The 15,798-nt window shown below is 40.1% G+C and overlaps 2 protein-coding genes across 3 annotated transcripts in view; both read left to right on the top strand.

Annotated features, from left to right (window-relative positions):
* kat2b (K(lysine) acetyltransferase 2B) overlaps positions 1-14,747 on the top strand; it is a 175,812-nt gene extending 161,065 nt beyond the window's left edge. The window contains exon 19 of the transcript XR_014569992.1: positions 14,713-14,747. The gene's annotated coding sequence lies outside the window, so the exon portion shown is untranslated. The remainder of the gene's footprint in view (positions 1-14,712) is intronic.
* On the top strand, positions 922-11,127 carry LOC310873627 (lens fiber membrane intrinsic protein-like). 2 transcript variants are annotated; one of them, XM_083786169.1, is made up of 6 exons: positions 922-983; positions 4,578-4,686; positions 6,418-6,632; positions 9,222-9,371; positions 9,576-9,710; positions 10,685-11,127. In XM_083786169.1, exons 3-6 carry the CDS (start codon positions 6,458-6,460, stop codon positions 10,744-10,746), a joined length of 522 nt encoding a protein of 173 aa, XP_083642295.1. In that variant the 5' UTR covers positions 922-983; positions 4,578-4,686; positions 6,418-6,457; the 3' UTR covers positions 10,747-11,127. The 2 variants fall into 2 exon arrangements, with proteins under 2 accessions (XP_083642295.1, XP_083642296.1); XM_083786170.1 differs by having other exon boundaries at positions 931-980; positions 4,640-4,686.
* Positions 14,748-15,798: the final 1,051 nt, after the last annotated feature.

Genomic DNA, 15,798 nt, shown 5'->3' with positions numbered 1-15,798 from the left:
AAAATAAATGTATCGTGGTTCGTCGTACGACGGTGTCGGGAAAATGATATATACTCTAAGTAAATATCCCGTACAATTTAGAAGTGGTGGGATTGATTGATTGATTGAATACTTCGCAGTTGGCAGAAAAAAAAGCACAGGAAAGTACAGTTCAATACAAGGTCTGCTAAGAGGATTTAAAACCCAAGGAAGCCTATTGGCTTGTTTTTATTTACAAATTTTACATTGACCATTGGGGGCCTTCATATTCAATTAATCAGAAAGGAAGAAGGAATTAAGTAAAGTACTCACATTTTGTACCTGAGTAAAAGTACTAATACTACAAAAATCAGTTTTTTCTTCATCCTTTTCAATAGGATCCCATACAAATTAGCAGTGTTGGAGGAAGAAGTATCTATACTCACATTGTTGTACTCGAGTAAAAGAAAATAATCAATACTTCAATGTGGAAATACACCAACAAAAAGTCTGCTATTCAAAAATACTACTTTTTGTAGTATGCATTCTCGCATACTTGGGTCTCAACTCGCAAGACAAATTTCAGTGTGAACTGTGAACTGACAAAGTACTATATCACTATATCATATCATATCTTCTCTCAGCCCCACTGCCCTAAACATGTAATGTTGTCGTTTGTAATAAACACAGAACAGATCTGTGGCTCAGGAGGTAGAGCAGGTCGTCCAATGATCCATGGGTCGGCGGTTCGAATCCCGGCTCCTCCTGTCCACATGTCGAAGTGTCCTTGGGCAAGACACTGAACCCCAAATTGCTCCCGATGTGCTGGTTGGTACGACCTTGCATGGCTTCCGTCGCAATTGGTGTGTGAATGGGTGAATGTAATGCAAAATCTATGTAAAGCGCCTTGGATAAAGGCACTATATAAATGCACCATTTTCCATTTACAGAGGCATCTGGGAGGAAGTGGACTAAGAACGGGAGGAGACAAACTGAGTACCTGTTTCTACACAGAAAAGGAGGTGGTGAGGTAAAAACTAAAGGGGGTTACCATAATTGGGTTACCATAAATAGCTATAGAATAGCTAGAATACTTGACATGCGGCAGATAAATAATAAATCAGACAACCCTTCAATTCTGTATTTAACAGGTAGCCTGTGAAGTGAGCAGGAACATTATATTCTTCGTGAGGAGTCCCATTTTAGACTTCAACACACCTAAAGCAGACCCTACTGATAACCAAACTTTGTGGGTTTTTGAGGGGCACTAGACCCTCCTATATGCCCAGCTTTTGGTGTTCGTGTAAACACAAACATTGAAGCCACAAGAAAAGTGAAGACGCAAATTGTGATTGGCCCGGAATGACATTTGTGATGATTTGGTTGCTTAAGCACAGAATGTGATGTATGATGATAAGAGCGCCACTTCACACAGGTGTGATTTTATTTTGGACATGACAGCCCACATCTGAAAACTGTATTATACTTATTGGAACACTCAACAGGCATGTCAAAATCAATATCCTACGTAGATGTTCACAAACCTTTTCCATTTGATAGGGTCCATTTGAAGTTGAACTCAACAAAGACATGAAAATTGTTTATTGTTTATCAGATTGCTATTATTATGATTTGGATTAATTTCAACATAAAGAGCTGATTAAATTAGAGTAGTATAACATGAAAAATATATGTCAATAATTGTTTGAAATGTCAAATAAGAAAATTATGTTGTAGATGATACTCTTTACATGATACAAACATGATATAATGATACTATATACAAAAAAATACAATTTGCAATACTTTAATACATCCAAAATGTGTTATGCTATTTATTACAATAACATTGAAACACATGAAATCAGTAAAATATTACTAATATAACATATACTTCATTTAATTAATGTATTCATTTGTAAGTTTAGTTTTGTGTTGTTATTTTGTAAGTGGTATTCAGACTGACAAAAAAGATATCTAGCCTGACAAAAGTCATTCACCTAAAGAAAAGACCCTTAGATTCAGGTTTGAAATTCAATCATTTTAATCCAGGGAAAGTATATGCAGCATATGAATAACCTTGCTTTGACTTTTATCCTGGCTATCATTACCACTGCTGCCACTGCGAGTCAATAGATAAAAGGCAGGTCGTTCTTTTCATATTTTTAACTTTTTAACTTTTAACATTATCACAAACAATTTAGCCACCTGCCTCAAGCGGTGAGAGGAGCAAAATGTCACATTTGCAGTGGTGGAAAAAGTACTCAATTTACTTACATAAGTAAAAGTATCAATACTGCAATGTAGAACTACTCCGTTACAAGTAAAAGTCTAGTAATCAAAAGAAGTACTAAAGTATTGGGAAAGTACTCGTTGTGCAGAATATCCCGTTTCAAGTTTTCTAAGGTATGACACTATTTTGAAAATAGCAGATCTACAAGCTCACAATGCGTCGCATTGCGAGCTTGTAGATATAATATATATAGGGCTGAAGTATGTTTTGTAATAATAATCGAAATCTACAAAGTTTTCACATAAATGTAGTGGAATAAAAGTACAATATTTGGATCTGAAATGTATAGTGGAGTAGAAGTAAAAGTACTGGAAATTTGAAATACTCAAATAAAGTACAGTACTTAAGTAAATGTACTTAGTTACTTTGCACCACTGCACATTTGTCTACATTTGTCGGCACAAAGGTATACTGGCGGGGGCCATCACTTCATCTTTGGGTCATCTGTTTAACATGTTGTGATGCTGAATGTTTTAATGGAAACAAATGGTAGCTTAACCCATTTAGGCCTGACGTCGAAATAAAAAAAACGTTCGCTCTGAAAGAATATATATTCAAAGATTTGTGCCGCATTTTTATGATTTTTCAAAAATAGCAGACCTACAAGCTCGTAGCGCGCCACTCGGTGGCACGCTATGAGCTTGTAGATCTGCTATTTTTCAACAGCTAAAGTATAATATAATGCTTAGTTAAAACACCAAAAGGGGTTCCCGCCCAGAATGGGTGTAGCTCGGTGATTCCCGAATGTTTTATCTGTGACCCAAAAGAGAAATCACAGATATTCCCCCGGGAACCAAACTAGTAAAATTAGCAGATCTACAAGCTTACAAAGCTCACAAGCTGGTATATTGTTTTCTAATTTATGACATTTCTTTGAAATCTTCATGAAATTACTGAAAATGGGAATTTTGGGATTTTTCTTTTTATGTTTTGAAATAATAATAATTAAAACAAAAATTAGGAAACAAAAAAATAAAGAGACCTATAAAAATGTATCTGTGTCCCTACCCACTGTTTGGGAACCAGTGCTGTAGCTGGTTTTGATAGGTTGTTTTATATTTTGTAAAATGACACTGTGTTTGGAAGAGGGAATGGTAGATAGATCAGCTGCATTGGTTTGTTATGTTTATTTTTTGGGAAGTTCCGATCACGTGTTTTTGCTCTCGATCGGATTCCATTTGATTTTGAGTATCTGCCGATTCCGATTTCTCTCAATCCGATGTTTATATTTTTATAGAACACTTATGCCACATCATCACAATAGTACAATATCCAAAATCACAGACAATATCCAGTCTAATATCATGAATGATATGGATATAATGTTGATACAAGGATGTCCCAATCACGTTTAATTTGCTCTCGATCCGATTCCGATCATTTGAAAATGACGTGTACAACCCTATTTATTTTATTTTATTTGACATGGTCATCACAATCATATTGGATGAATCAGATGCATTGTTTAAAGTGTTATTTTCAACACCATCCCCTTATTGTGATTGTATCATTTGGACATGTTTTGTATGTGTCTGAGCACAAGTATAGTATACAGTATGTGAATGTGAAACTATTGTGTCCCTATTCTGGCACGGACTTTCAGTAAAATGAGTCGATCTGCAGGCTTATAATGCGTCGACAAAGGGATTTCAGTATTGAGGGGAAAACGTACAGGGCCTGGTATAGACCCTGGGGGACACCTGTGAAATACCGGTATAATGTTTAAGTGGTTAAAAGCCTAATAATCTTAGGCGTCAACGCAGCTTGCGTTTTAGGAAAGAAAATCCTGACATGCATTATATATAAGCACCGATAATCCTATACAAGAGAGCTCCCACTATATGCCCCCCCATGCTGCCACAGTGTAACATGCCCTGAAAGGAAACCACCTGTGTCAGCATGTTGTATTGACACCGCAGAGTACTGCATACCATAGCATATCCCCAGCTCCAGAATACACCATTTACAAATAAACAAAACAAAACAAAAAAAGGAAACATGCCCCCCCCCCCCCCCCCCCCCCCCCCTCGCCTCCCATCAGCCTCTGACCCCCCTGTCCCACCACACACACACAGGCACCGCCGCTGAAAACGGGCAAGGTCACATGGTCGGCGGGGTTGGCCCCCCAAACCCAACCCCAACCCCACCCCCATCCTCATTCAAGTGTGTCCCCACACAGGGTGACTATATTGTCACCGAAAGGATTTTGCTTTCATCGGCAGAAAAAAGTACAGGGGTGGGGGAGGAGGTGACGGGTGTGTGACTTTTTGGATTTCGGCCCAAGAGAATTCTCTGACTCTCTCTCTCTCTCCCTCTTGGTTGGAAGCATCACTCCCTCCATCTCTCTCTCCCTCTCATCTTTTCCCTTGCATCCCTCTCTTCCTTGAGCCTCAGGAACGGCGGTCAAGAGGGTGTGCATTTCCAGAAGAAACAAGGTAAGAACCGTGCGTGTGCTCCTGTGTTAGAACGGTACATATGTTAATAATGTGTAAATCAGTGGTTCTCAAACTTTTTTGACTCAGGTCACTGCTAGTAAATAACATTTTCGTCCACGGCAACCCTGAATGACATTACATCATATGACTTGTACATAAATATGAAAATCTTTGCCCCTAAGATCCAGTGTGTAAACGTGAGAGAATATCAGTTTTGAAAATAACGTTATATACTTGATGTTTAACCACTTGAACCCCAACATCCCTATTCTGAGGGGATCATTCACCAAAGATGCATTGTGAGCTTGTAGATCTGCTATTTTTGGCGAAGAGATTTGGTGTATGGAAAAAGAACGCACCAAGTACAGTGCAACCTGGGTCCATTTTACCAATCTAGAGGGTTTAAGTGGTTCAATCATTCAATTACAAATATTATCAAAGTATTCGGAGGCACCTCTGCCTGGACTTGTGTTACGGATTCCTAGGGTTGCCACAGACGGCACCTACTGTAAATTAAGAAACTCTGGTGTAAATGAGACACCAGAGTCTTTGATCCTGCTCCATTGGTTGCTCAGCTGGCATCATCACCGTAGACGTGATGTGAAAAGCCTCTGTATAAAGAAGGTTGTAGACGTGAGGTGAAAGGCCTCCGTATAAAGAAGGTTTTCACCTGCCTGGGGGCTTTCCATAACACCTGATCAACTCTGAGTGGTGCCGCTGCGCGTTTGGATAAAAGCAAACATAATATGGCCGTTGAAAAGTTTGTAGACCGCTTTGATTGGGCTTGGTTTTAAATGCTTCGCTGCTTGGGGGCTCAGCAGGACCTCTTTATGTGTCTTGAACTTGAACATGTGTTTTGCAGAATGTTCATACTCGGTGATGTTTCTGATGCCATTTAGAAAAATCTACTTGATATTTAGTTTAGTCTTATTGGCTGTATGTTTGTTTTAAAACACATTTACAGTATGTGATTTGCGTTTGTGACATTCACAATTACCTATGTTATCTTTGTCTTTGTTTTGTTTATTCAGTTCTACAATACAATATGGTGTTTCGTTCCAGTATAGCCTAGTTATTATCATATTATGGTACTTTTGTGTTTAATATTTAGGCATTTTTCGCTCTTAATCCAGAGCGATTTACAGTATCATCATGCTATCATAATAATCATGCTAAACAAAAATGCTGCTGAATAACTCTGAAGGTGGTTCTTTGGCTTCAAACCACAGGCGAACCTGTTTTGCTGCTATATAGCACTTAAAACTGCTATATAGAACCACTAGAGGTGCCTACACTAAACTAAACAACCAGTAGAAAAATGATACATCGACTTTAGATTATTTTGGATTGTATTTTATCAATCCCATGGGGGGGAAAAATACTGTTTCAGCTTGCTTCACCCAGCTGATGGCTACTCAGATGGTTATGATGAGAGCAGTTAGGGGTCTTGCTCAGGAAGTCTTCGACACGAAGGGGTCAGGAGACGAACCTAAGCTCCGGCCGCACCAAGGTGTTTCTTTGTAAACTACCACAAGTATACTTGTGGTAGTTTTGTACGTATTTATTAGTTGTATGACATTGACTACACATACAGTAGTCATGCAGAACCCCGTTGAGCTCTTCGTACAACATGAATGTAACGGTTGCCTTCATACGTTGTCTTCAAAAAACACACGTTTCGTTATTTCACACATGTTAATCCATTCTATGTCTCCTGCATGCATGGTGCAGTGACAGGTGCTCTGCGGCAGCCCCTCTATCTCATCTCAAGATGTACAGCTTCATGGGAGGGGGTCTCTTTTGTGCCATCGTGGGCAACATCCTGCTGGTGGTGTCCACGGCCACAGACTACTGGATGCAGTACCGTCTGTCCGGCAGCTACGCCCACCAGGGCCTGTGGAGGTACTGCATGTCCAACAAGTGCTACATGCAGACCGACAGCATAGGTAAGACCCCCGCCGTTCACTCACACCAGTGGTTTTCAACCACCAGTGGTCCGGGGACCACCAGTGGTCCTTGAGGGGGTTCCAGGTGGTCCCCAGCTAAATGATGGAGAGTTGGTAACCAAATGGATCATTATTAGATCTTCAACTCTTGAGAGTGTATAATGAAATGAGTTAATTAAATTATTGTTAAACATCTATTCTGCATTACTTCATTTACAAGAGGTCTACACAATTAGAGAATGTAGAAGAATTGTTATTTTGATCAAAGTTTGCCTGTTATCTCGCCTAATGGTATACGACATCAATACAGTATCGAAATGTGGACAAAATCGTATCCAACTACAACAAAAGTATGGGGTCTGGTGGTCCCGGTGTAGTGGCTCAAATGCTGATGAAATGAAAAGGGTTGAAAACCAATGACTCACACTACAGGATGTCGTCAAGCACTTCCTCTCAGGATAAGCAGTAATACATTACATAGTCATTATTACATTATTAATTTAGTACTAAATAGGCTACACGTTCATGAGTAGGAAAGTAATCACAAGGGATAATATTATTGCAATTAAAATATCAAATAATGCATTACGTTCACAAACTCTGTTGATGATATATGTTTTACGAACAAATTAAAACCCTTGCCTTGGCCCTAAAATGCAAATATGCAGCTCATCATTAACGTTCACTAGACTTGTATTTGATCTTTCAACTCTTTCGTCATCATGACATTGAAATGTTTCACAAAGACGAAGTATCTTCTTCTGTTTAATAAGATAAGAGACAGGGCAGGACAGGACAGGACAGGACAGGACAGGACAGGACAGGACAGGACAGGACATACTTAATCTGATTGAAGGATAGACGAGTCACTCACAGTGTTAAAGTGTGCAGCTCTTGTAATGCCAAAGTCCTAAACTTTAGCCAGCCTTGGCCTTGACCAAGCCCTCCAGTGACGTCATTGAATGAGAAACATAACTCATAAGGCTTTTACTGCTCTGTTACACTTTGAAAGTGTGATCAATATATGTCGTGTTTGATGCTTCTGATGAAATATGTATAAAGATCTACTACTAAGTGGCAAAATAGCCACTGAAAAACCAGAGTAGTTCAAGAATACAAAGGGTCCGCACTCCATTTTCTGTTCCCAGAAATAGCTTCACTTAATAAATGGTGAGGAAAGGTCTGAGGAAGCAAAGTCCAAATGATGCCATCTGAGAAGTGGCATACAGTAGTGTAGTGGAACCTGCATGACCTTGGTTATAGCTGGTGTAATCTCTCAAGAACAGATTCTGTGCTGCGCTACCGGGTTCCCAGATTGTAGCTGGTGCAACCTATTCCTTGTTTTACCTTTGAAGCCCGATGCTACCTCTGTGTCTTATTATTTATTGCTATACATTTTCTTTTTACATTTCTGAATAAGAATTTGAAGAAAACCTAAAAAAAAGGTTTTAGAAGGCTTTTTAGAATAGGTATCAATTGGATAATTCAGTGGTTCCCAAACTGTGGTGCGTGCACCCCTTGTGGTGCGTGGGTGTCTTCTAGGGGGTGTGTGACATGAAAAGGCTAATGGTGGTGCTATGGTTTTATTTAAAATATATTAACATCTTATGCCAATATATGGCAAGAATATAGCTACAGTATGCTGCATATATATGCCATATTCAGGTCCATATATGTGCATATATGTGGATAAATAGGAAATGTCTCTATACAGCTTATGTAATTTATATTTCCATGTGGGTGGGTGCGTTAGCTATAGGTCAGGAAGTAACAGGGGGTAGCCTGGGTCAGGAGCCTGGGTCAGGAGCTAGGTCAGGAGGTAACGGGGTAGCCTGGGTTCCAGCCTGGGTGCGTTAGCTAGGTCAGGAGGTAACAGGGTAGCCTGGGTTAGCTAGGTCAGGAGGTAATGGGGTAGCCTGCGTTAGCTATAGGTCAGGAGGTAACGGGGTAGCCTGGGTTCCAGCCTGGGTGCGTTAGCTAGGTCAGGACGTAACAGGGTAGCCTGGGTTAGCTAGGTCAGGAGGTAACGGGGTAGCCTGGGTTAGCTATAGGTCAGGAGGTAACGGGGTAGCCTGGGTTCCAGCCTGGGTGCGTTAGCTAGGTCAGGAGGTAACGGGGTAGCCTGGGTTCCAGCTAGGTCAGGAGGTAACGGGGTAGCCTGGGTTCCATGTGGGTGGGTGGGTTAGCTACTTCAGGAGGTAACGGGGTAGCCTGGGTTCCATGTGGGTGGGTGGGTTAGCTAGTTCAGGAGGTAACGGGGTAACCTGGGTTCCAGCCTGATTTGCTGCGTTCCACGGATCTGAAATGTCACTGTTCCCCAAAATTAGAAAAAGTCTGGAGTAAGTCGGTTACTCCACAAATAATTTGGCTTTATAACTGCCTAAATTATGACTAAAGTCATTTAATCCTCTTATGTTACATAACTGACAATGTCAATAGTCATATATTGTTATAAACCTTTTGGGTGAAATGATTAGAAATATCATATAGTTTGTTCTGTATAATTGTTTTTCCTGTTTTATTTTCCTCCATTATTTTAAGAAGTTGATGTCATATCACTGATTGTTCCATGTCTGTGTCCCTGTGCAGCTTACTGGAATGCCACTAGAGCCTTCATGATCCTGTCGGGCATGGCATGCTTCTCTGGCATCATAGCGGGCATCATGTCCTTTGCCCACTTCTCGTCCTTTGAGAGGTTCAACCGCTCGTTCGCTGCAGGAATTATGTTCTTTGTTTCCAGTGAGTCTTCACACGCACATGTGTGCACGAGAAAACCGTATTTGTTTTAGGATTAGTTCACCCCAAGAATCACTGCTTTTCTATCACCCCATGAAGCACTGAATTATTTTTCAACTTAAAGTTATGCATACACATACCCACACATGCTATATGCACACACACACGCTCTCACCAATATTAATCTGAATCTCCCATCTTCCCCAGCTTTCTTTGTTCTGCTGGCCATGGCCATCTATACTGGTGTGACGGTCAACTTCCTGGGCAGGCGCTTCGGTGACTGGCGCTTCTCCTGGTCCTACATACTAGGCTGGGTGGCTCTGCTCATGACCTTCTTTGCAGGTAAGGACAGATAGAGAACCCACAGACACACCGTCACTGCTCTCCAAAAAGTAACCGTCCGCATTGTTACCCTAATAATCCAAACCTGGGCAGATGAAACAACAACAGACTGTGATATGTTCTTAAAATTATTCATGGCTAATACGCCTTATATGCCCTAATACACTATAAGTGGCCTCTATAACTAGAAACTTAGAAATGAAAAATACCTTCAATATTTTATTTATTTTACAAATAATTTATCTTTCACTCAATTGGGACAACTCCCGTCACAAGTTGATGATATCATATGTCCATGTGTGTGTGGTCCAGCTCTATGGAATGTACTATTAATATTAAGGTGCTAACTAAAAAACAACATAATACTTCCTAAGGTTAATATGAGCATCGAAGCAATATTTTACTAGTTAATACATGCGTTCCATAAATTCCATCGGGTTGGACCACACATGGACATATGACATCATCAACTTCTGTTGTCTGTATGGAGTGACAGATGAACCAAAATAAATGAAATATTTAAGGTGTTTTTTATATTAAGCCATATAAGGCCTATTAAGTTATTATCCATTGATTCTTTTAAAGTGTATCATCTGCATTGTGTTGCTAATTTAAGTTCATATGCGCGAGTAACTAAGAGCATGGAGGTTGTTTTCGATAGCTATAGCTTCAAACAGAGGAATGGTGGGTACAAGATCTTGTTAATAATAAAGTCAGGACCACATGAATTATATTAGTTGACACATTGTTCTATGAAAGACACTTGTACTCTGTGACAGAGCCCTTCTAGGGCCAAGTGAAACCAAATCCTGCCTGTTAGTGTTTACCATGCAGTAGAAATGTATACAACTTTGTAATGCTACTGACATAGTAGTCACATTTGTACTCAACACCGGAAAACAAATTGCGTTGTGCCTGCTTCTCGGGCCCCTGTTTGCATCACTGACTGAACCACAACTCTTTGTCTGTTGCAGGTATCTTTTACATGTGTGCCTACAGAATGCATGAATGCAGGAGAGGGACTGGCCCACGCTAAAGGGAAACGGCCACCCAAGACATTCCTCTTTTAGGAAAAGGCGACAGCGCTTCATCAAATGGAAGCCAGTCCGGAGACAGAAATGTATTCTATCTAAATGGTCAGCACTGATCTAGAACCCCAGAGATGATGTCTGACGCTATTGACAGAGACTAGCAACTGATCCAGAAAGACTCCTTGGGCTTTTTTTTTGAAGTCTTGTGATTTCATTAGGTCTTATTTGTGATAATAGTATGAAAAATAATTTCATATAGTACTGTTTTTACCTTAAAATGACTTCACTGCTTTCATTCAGGATCATTAAAAGAATATGTGAAGGGGAAACACATCACTAATCTGAAACATGTTAATATGACAGACACAGTTTTCAATAAAGTTGCTTTTCAAATTGTTTTTATTGTGATGTATTTAATTCCCCATGACACCACTAGAGGTCAGCACAAAACCTCTTATGTTCTCTACAGTAGAATAGAACATCGCAGTCCCGCCCCCTTTCATGACGACGACAGGCCCAGGAAATATTCCCCATGCATTTTTCCCATAGACAAGTATTTATTCTTTCTAAATAATTAGAATGTTGCAGATGTCTGTCTGGCTAGTGCAGAATTAATATTAACATTAATATTTTTTGGTCACCGGCACCGCAGAGAGAGAGAGAGAGGGAGCGCTGTGCTTTGATATTTCTGTACTGATAATGGTCAATCTTTATGACTCTTGAGGGACGATGTTTGATTGCCTTATACTGTAAGCAGGCAACTGTACATTTATTCCTTTTTGATGTGTATATTCTGTGGTTGGACGTTGGAACTGCTTGAGGTCTTGCTATTGGTTAATCTTCATTACTTTATTAATGATATCTAATTGACTTTCTGATTGTGCACCTGTCTGGCTGCACTCACTCTCTCCTACACTCTGGAATATAACTACACACGTTTCATGTTCTGAAGAAGGTCTTGTTACCAAAAACTCAACAAATAAACGATTGGTGTTTGCGGTGCGGTGCACGGTACATTCCTAATTTGAAACAAGTTAATATGACAGTTGTCAATAAAGTTATTCTTCAAATAGTTTATGTTATAAGTCATTCATTTAATTCACCGTGCCAGCACAAAACCAACTGTAGCTGTTCCTGAGCTAATATGACTACTCAGTTAGAAAAAGGAATGCATAAGAGTGCATTAGAGTTAAAGATAAGTGAAATAAATATCCCATCCTTCCCTGAACCTACACAATTATGTTATAGTGTGTAAGTCAGTTGGCAAGCTGCTTCCTTTTGTTTGCTGTTCTTCAGAATGTCTGTGTACAATATATCTGAATCTGACGTCACTTCCACATTATACTTGGTAGTATGTTGGTGCGCGGTAGCGCATGGTAGTTGATATATGCCAACTGACTGCTTACATTGTCTACAGCAGGGCAGCCTCCGCTCAGTTTCACTGATAATCTAAAGACAGTCCTCTGGGAGAGGTAATATGGAGGGGAATAGAAATCATTAGTTAACTCAACAGAGAACAATAACACAGGAAATGTTCCTCTCCCGATTAATTCTGAAGGCTGCTTGTCCTGACCGATACGTAGTCATATACCTCTAACATTATAACTCGCTTGGCCTGAAGATATTATGTTCTATGCACAGCAGCCATATTGGAAAGAAATTGGGGCTAGTGTAATTTGGACCCCCCCCCCCTGTGAAGGAAGTAAGGAATAAGAGGGCCAATTAATTTCTTTCCAATATGGCTGCTTTACATAGAGCATAACACTCTGACATTGAGTTGGTTATGGAACAGAGCTTCCTTCTCTCATGTTCCACCTCAATGCGTTCCTTCATTTGTCTTCCTTGGACCATCAGGTAGCCTAGGTGGACAGAGTAGCCTACTCGACCCCATGCAGTACTTGAGTAAGAGTACAAATAAAACATGGTCAAATTTACTCCACTACAAGTAAAAGTAGCTTAGTCAAAATGTTACTCAAGTAAGTGTAAAAAAGTACTTGCTTTTAAATGTACTATATGACTTTTTTCTAACTACTATCATACCAGACCCCTCAATCCATGATCCATCATATTAACTTTATTACTTATTAGTACATACTAGACCTGTACGTGCACGTCACAGTCGGCCACCAGCCTACTTGGGAACGATGCAACTTGGGAACCTTCAACCTAATGATATTATACGTTGTCATAGCACCCGTTTGAACTCTCAGCCGGTGTCCCACATGGAGATCTGTGTATGCCTGTGAGTGTGAAGACTGCAAACTGAAAAGTGTACTTGGCAATCAATTCGGCCCACTGGCAGAGCCTGATTGTTTGAGCCTCAATTGGCTGAGGCAGAGGCTGGAAAATGCACAGGTGAAAGGAGTTGGCCTCATTAGGCCCACTGGCAGAGCCTGGCCCAGGTGAAAGGAATTGGCCTCATTAGGCCCACTGGCAGAGCCTGACCAGAGCCTTTTGTGGTGGTTCTGGAGAACCGTGGGTCCCTGTGGGGGTGTAGAACGTGTGTGTCGAATGTGAAGTCGGTGGGTCAAACGGTTCTCGAGTTACGTGCATTACAACCGTACACACACACGTATGCACACACGCAGAGACGTGGCGCATTATATAGTAGCCTAGATTATCATGTTATACGCTTGATTCAATGTTAATTAACCCTAACACTAAACCCTGGTGATTTTCACCTGGACAAAAATGTTTGTGATTTTTATAATGTTGCTGATGTCTGTCTGGCTAGTGCAGAAAAACATTAATATTTTTTGGTCACCCTGATGGAGGCAGTTGTGCCGCAACCTGCAACGCGTAGGTACATTTTATTTATCTTGCAATGCATGGCACTTTATTAAAGGCTTTTTACTTTTCTACGAGAGTGCCTTTTTTGTATCTTTAGAATGTATTGGAATTGAACACACTTCAATCATTTTATATTTTTTCTGAAAGGCAGCAGGAGAGAAAAAATAAATTAATCTAAATTAATCAAAATTATTATTAATTATTAAAATAAACTTATTAGGAGGACAATATCAGACAAAAAAGGACGGGTATTTTCGATTAATATTAATCTATCAAAGACTGTTAACTGTGAGTGGACGACCCAATTAAGCATTACACTTGTCTACAAGAGGGTCCACGTACCATGTTATCATATCTAAAAACTGAACTGTCTGGGGTGTTTAGTTCTGAGTAGACGATAAAAGGACCAAAGTGTTTTAGAAAGAATTAGTGAAATATCCCTTTAAGACACTTGCTGTATTTAATAGGCCTACTTAACACCCTTATCCACCTGCACGAGACCGACGCACATGCTGTTTGATTAAAAACGAATCTATATTTGTACGGTGAATTAACAACGTAGTCTACAGTGTAACTTTACACAACATGGACGTACATTTGACAGGGTTGTCAGGGAGTTAAAAGTACTAAACCACATCTGTACAGACTTATTGGAAGAGAATTACGGTAAGTAAATTAACTACACATCAACGAACTGCGTCACTTTTTGATGATTCAGAGCGTCTGTGCAAAGTTTATAGCTAAACACAGTTAGCTGCTTTAATAGCATAACATTTACAGAGCTGCATTGTGTAATTCACGTTTAGGCTATAGCTATACCTTGAGAAATATCGTAAAGCGAAAACTAGTCATGATACTAATTATATTTAGGTATAGCCTAGGTATGTGACATGTGTTATGTTATTATGTGAATTGAATTATTGAATATGTTAATGAGCTGTTTGACTGTGACGCAGCAGCATGCAGGGTGCGCGCGTGCGTGTGTGTTTCGGTTGTGGTTAAATAGGCCTATGAAAAAACTACTTATAAATATTAGGCCTATTTATATAATAATTATTTTCTATAATATTATTGTTATTATATTGTTTACAATGTTTTTGTTGGTTTTCCTCATATATTTATTAAACCGTCCCTCATCTGTAAGTAAAAAGCATCAACTCTTTACAAACAAAGTGATAAAGTGGTCGTCTCAAACATTTTCATGTCAAGGACCCCCATTGTCAAGGACCCCCATATTACCAGCAACATTTTGAATATACATTTTTCAAAAGTAGGCCTAGCTATCTGACCTACAAGCTCACAACATGTGGCATTGCAATACTGGTTATTTCTGAAGAAACAAAAGTGGTTAATTCCCCCCCCCCCCCCCCCCCCCAATTTTGCTGGGGACCCTCTGGGACCCCTTTATGGACCATTTGGGGGTCCTCTGATCCCACTTTTATTTTACGTAGTAGTAGTAGAGGATCTTATCTGCTGACTGACTCTGCTGCCATCTAGTGGACACAACAGTCCAATCAATTAAATTCAAAGCAGCTTTATTGGCATGAGAAAACATACATTTACATTGCTAAAACGAAAGTGGAACAAACAATCACTATAAAACAATGTATGTACAAATAAATATTGAATATAAATAGGAATAAATAGTTATACATCCATATAGGAGAGGTTAACTTTAACCTATTTCTCATTAACCACTTCATTAACCTATATTGACCGGCGTTCCCCAGGGCCCGATACAAGCTCATAACGCATCAGGTTGTGAGTGTGACTGATTTTGAAGGTAGACAGTTGTGAAAGGGTGTACTGTATCAGGTGCGTCACCATCATTCACTGTGAGTACGTCGCGACACCCCCACTCACACTTTTGATCACCCGACTGTTTTGTTTTTAATTTCCACCTGGACGTCAGCAACAACTCTGTTTCCCCTATATGAAAGCCTATTGGCCCATTTAATTGAACGGCAACTGTGCCACTTTTGCCTAGCCAAAGGCCCCCCCCTCCGGCCTTCAGATACCCTCTGACACCCTGTACTGTATACAATATGACCTTTGTATTTACCTTTCTTTCTTTCAGTTACTCAAGGCGTATGGTGTCCCTCCCAGTACCAACCTACTCCGGACCATAGGAGCCAGACCTCATGGGTCAACACAACAGAGAAAGACATTAAAATGAGGAAATCACTTGCATGGAGGTCCCAGCATGGCATGGACAGCGCTGCTGAGGGTCGGTGAGAAGATACTGTAGCAGCCAGGAAAATTAGGAG

Source organism: Protomyctophum parallelum, assembly GCF_964188405.1.
Source record: "Protomyctophum parallelum genome assembly, chromosome: 1".
In the NCBI taxonomy this organism is placed as follows: domain Eukaryota; kingdom Metazoa; phylum Chordata; class Actinopteri; order Myctophiformes; family Myctophidae; genus Protomyctophum; species Protomyctophum parallelum.
The sequence above is the reverse complement of the archived record's forward strand: the minus strand, read 5'-3'. Positions and strand labels throughout refer to the sequence as shown.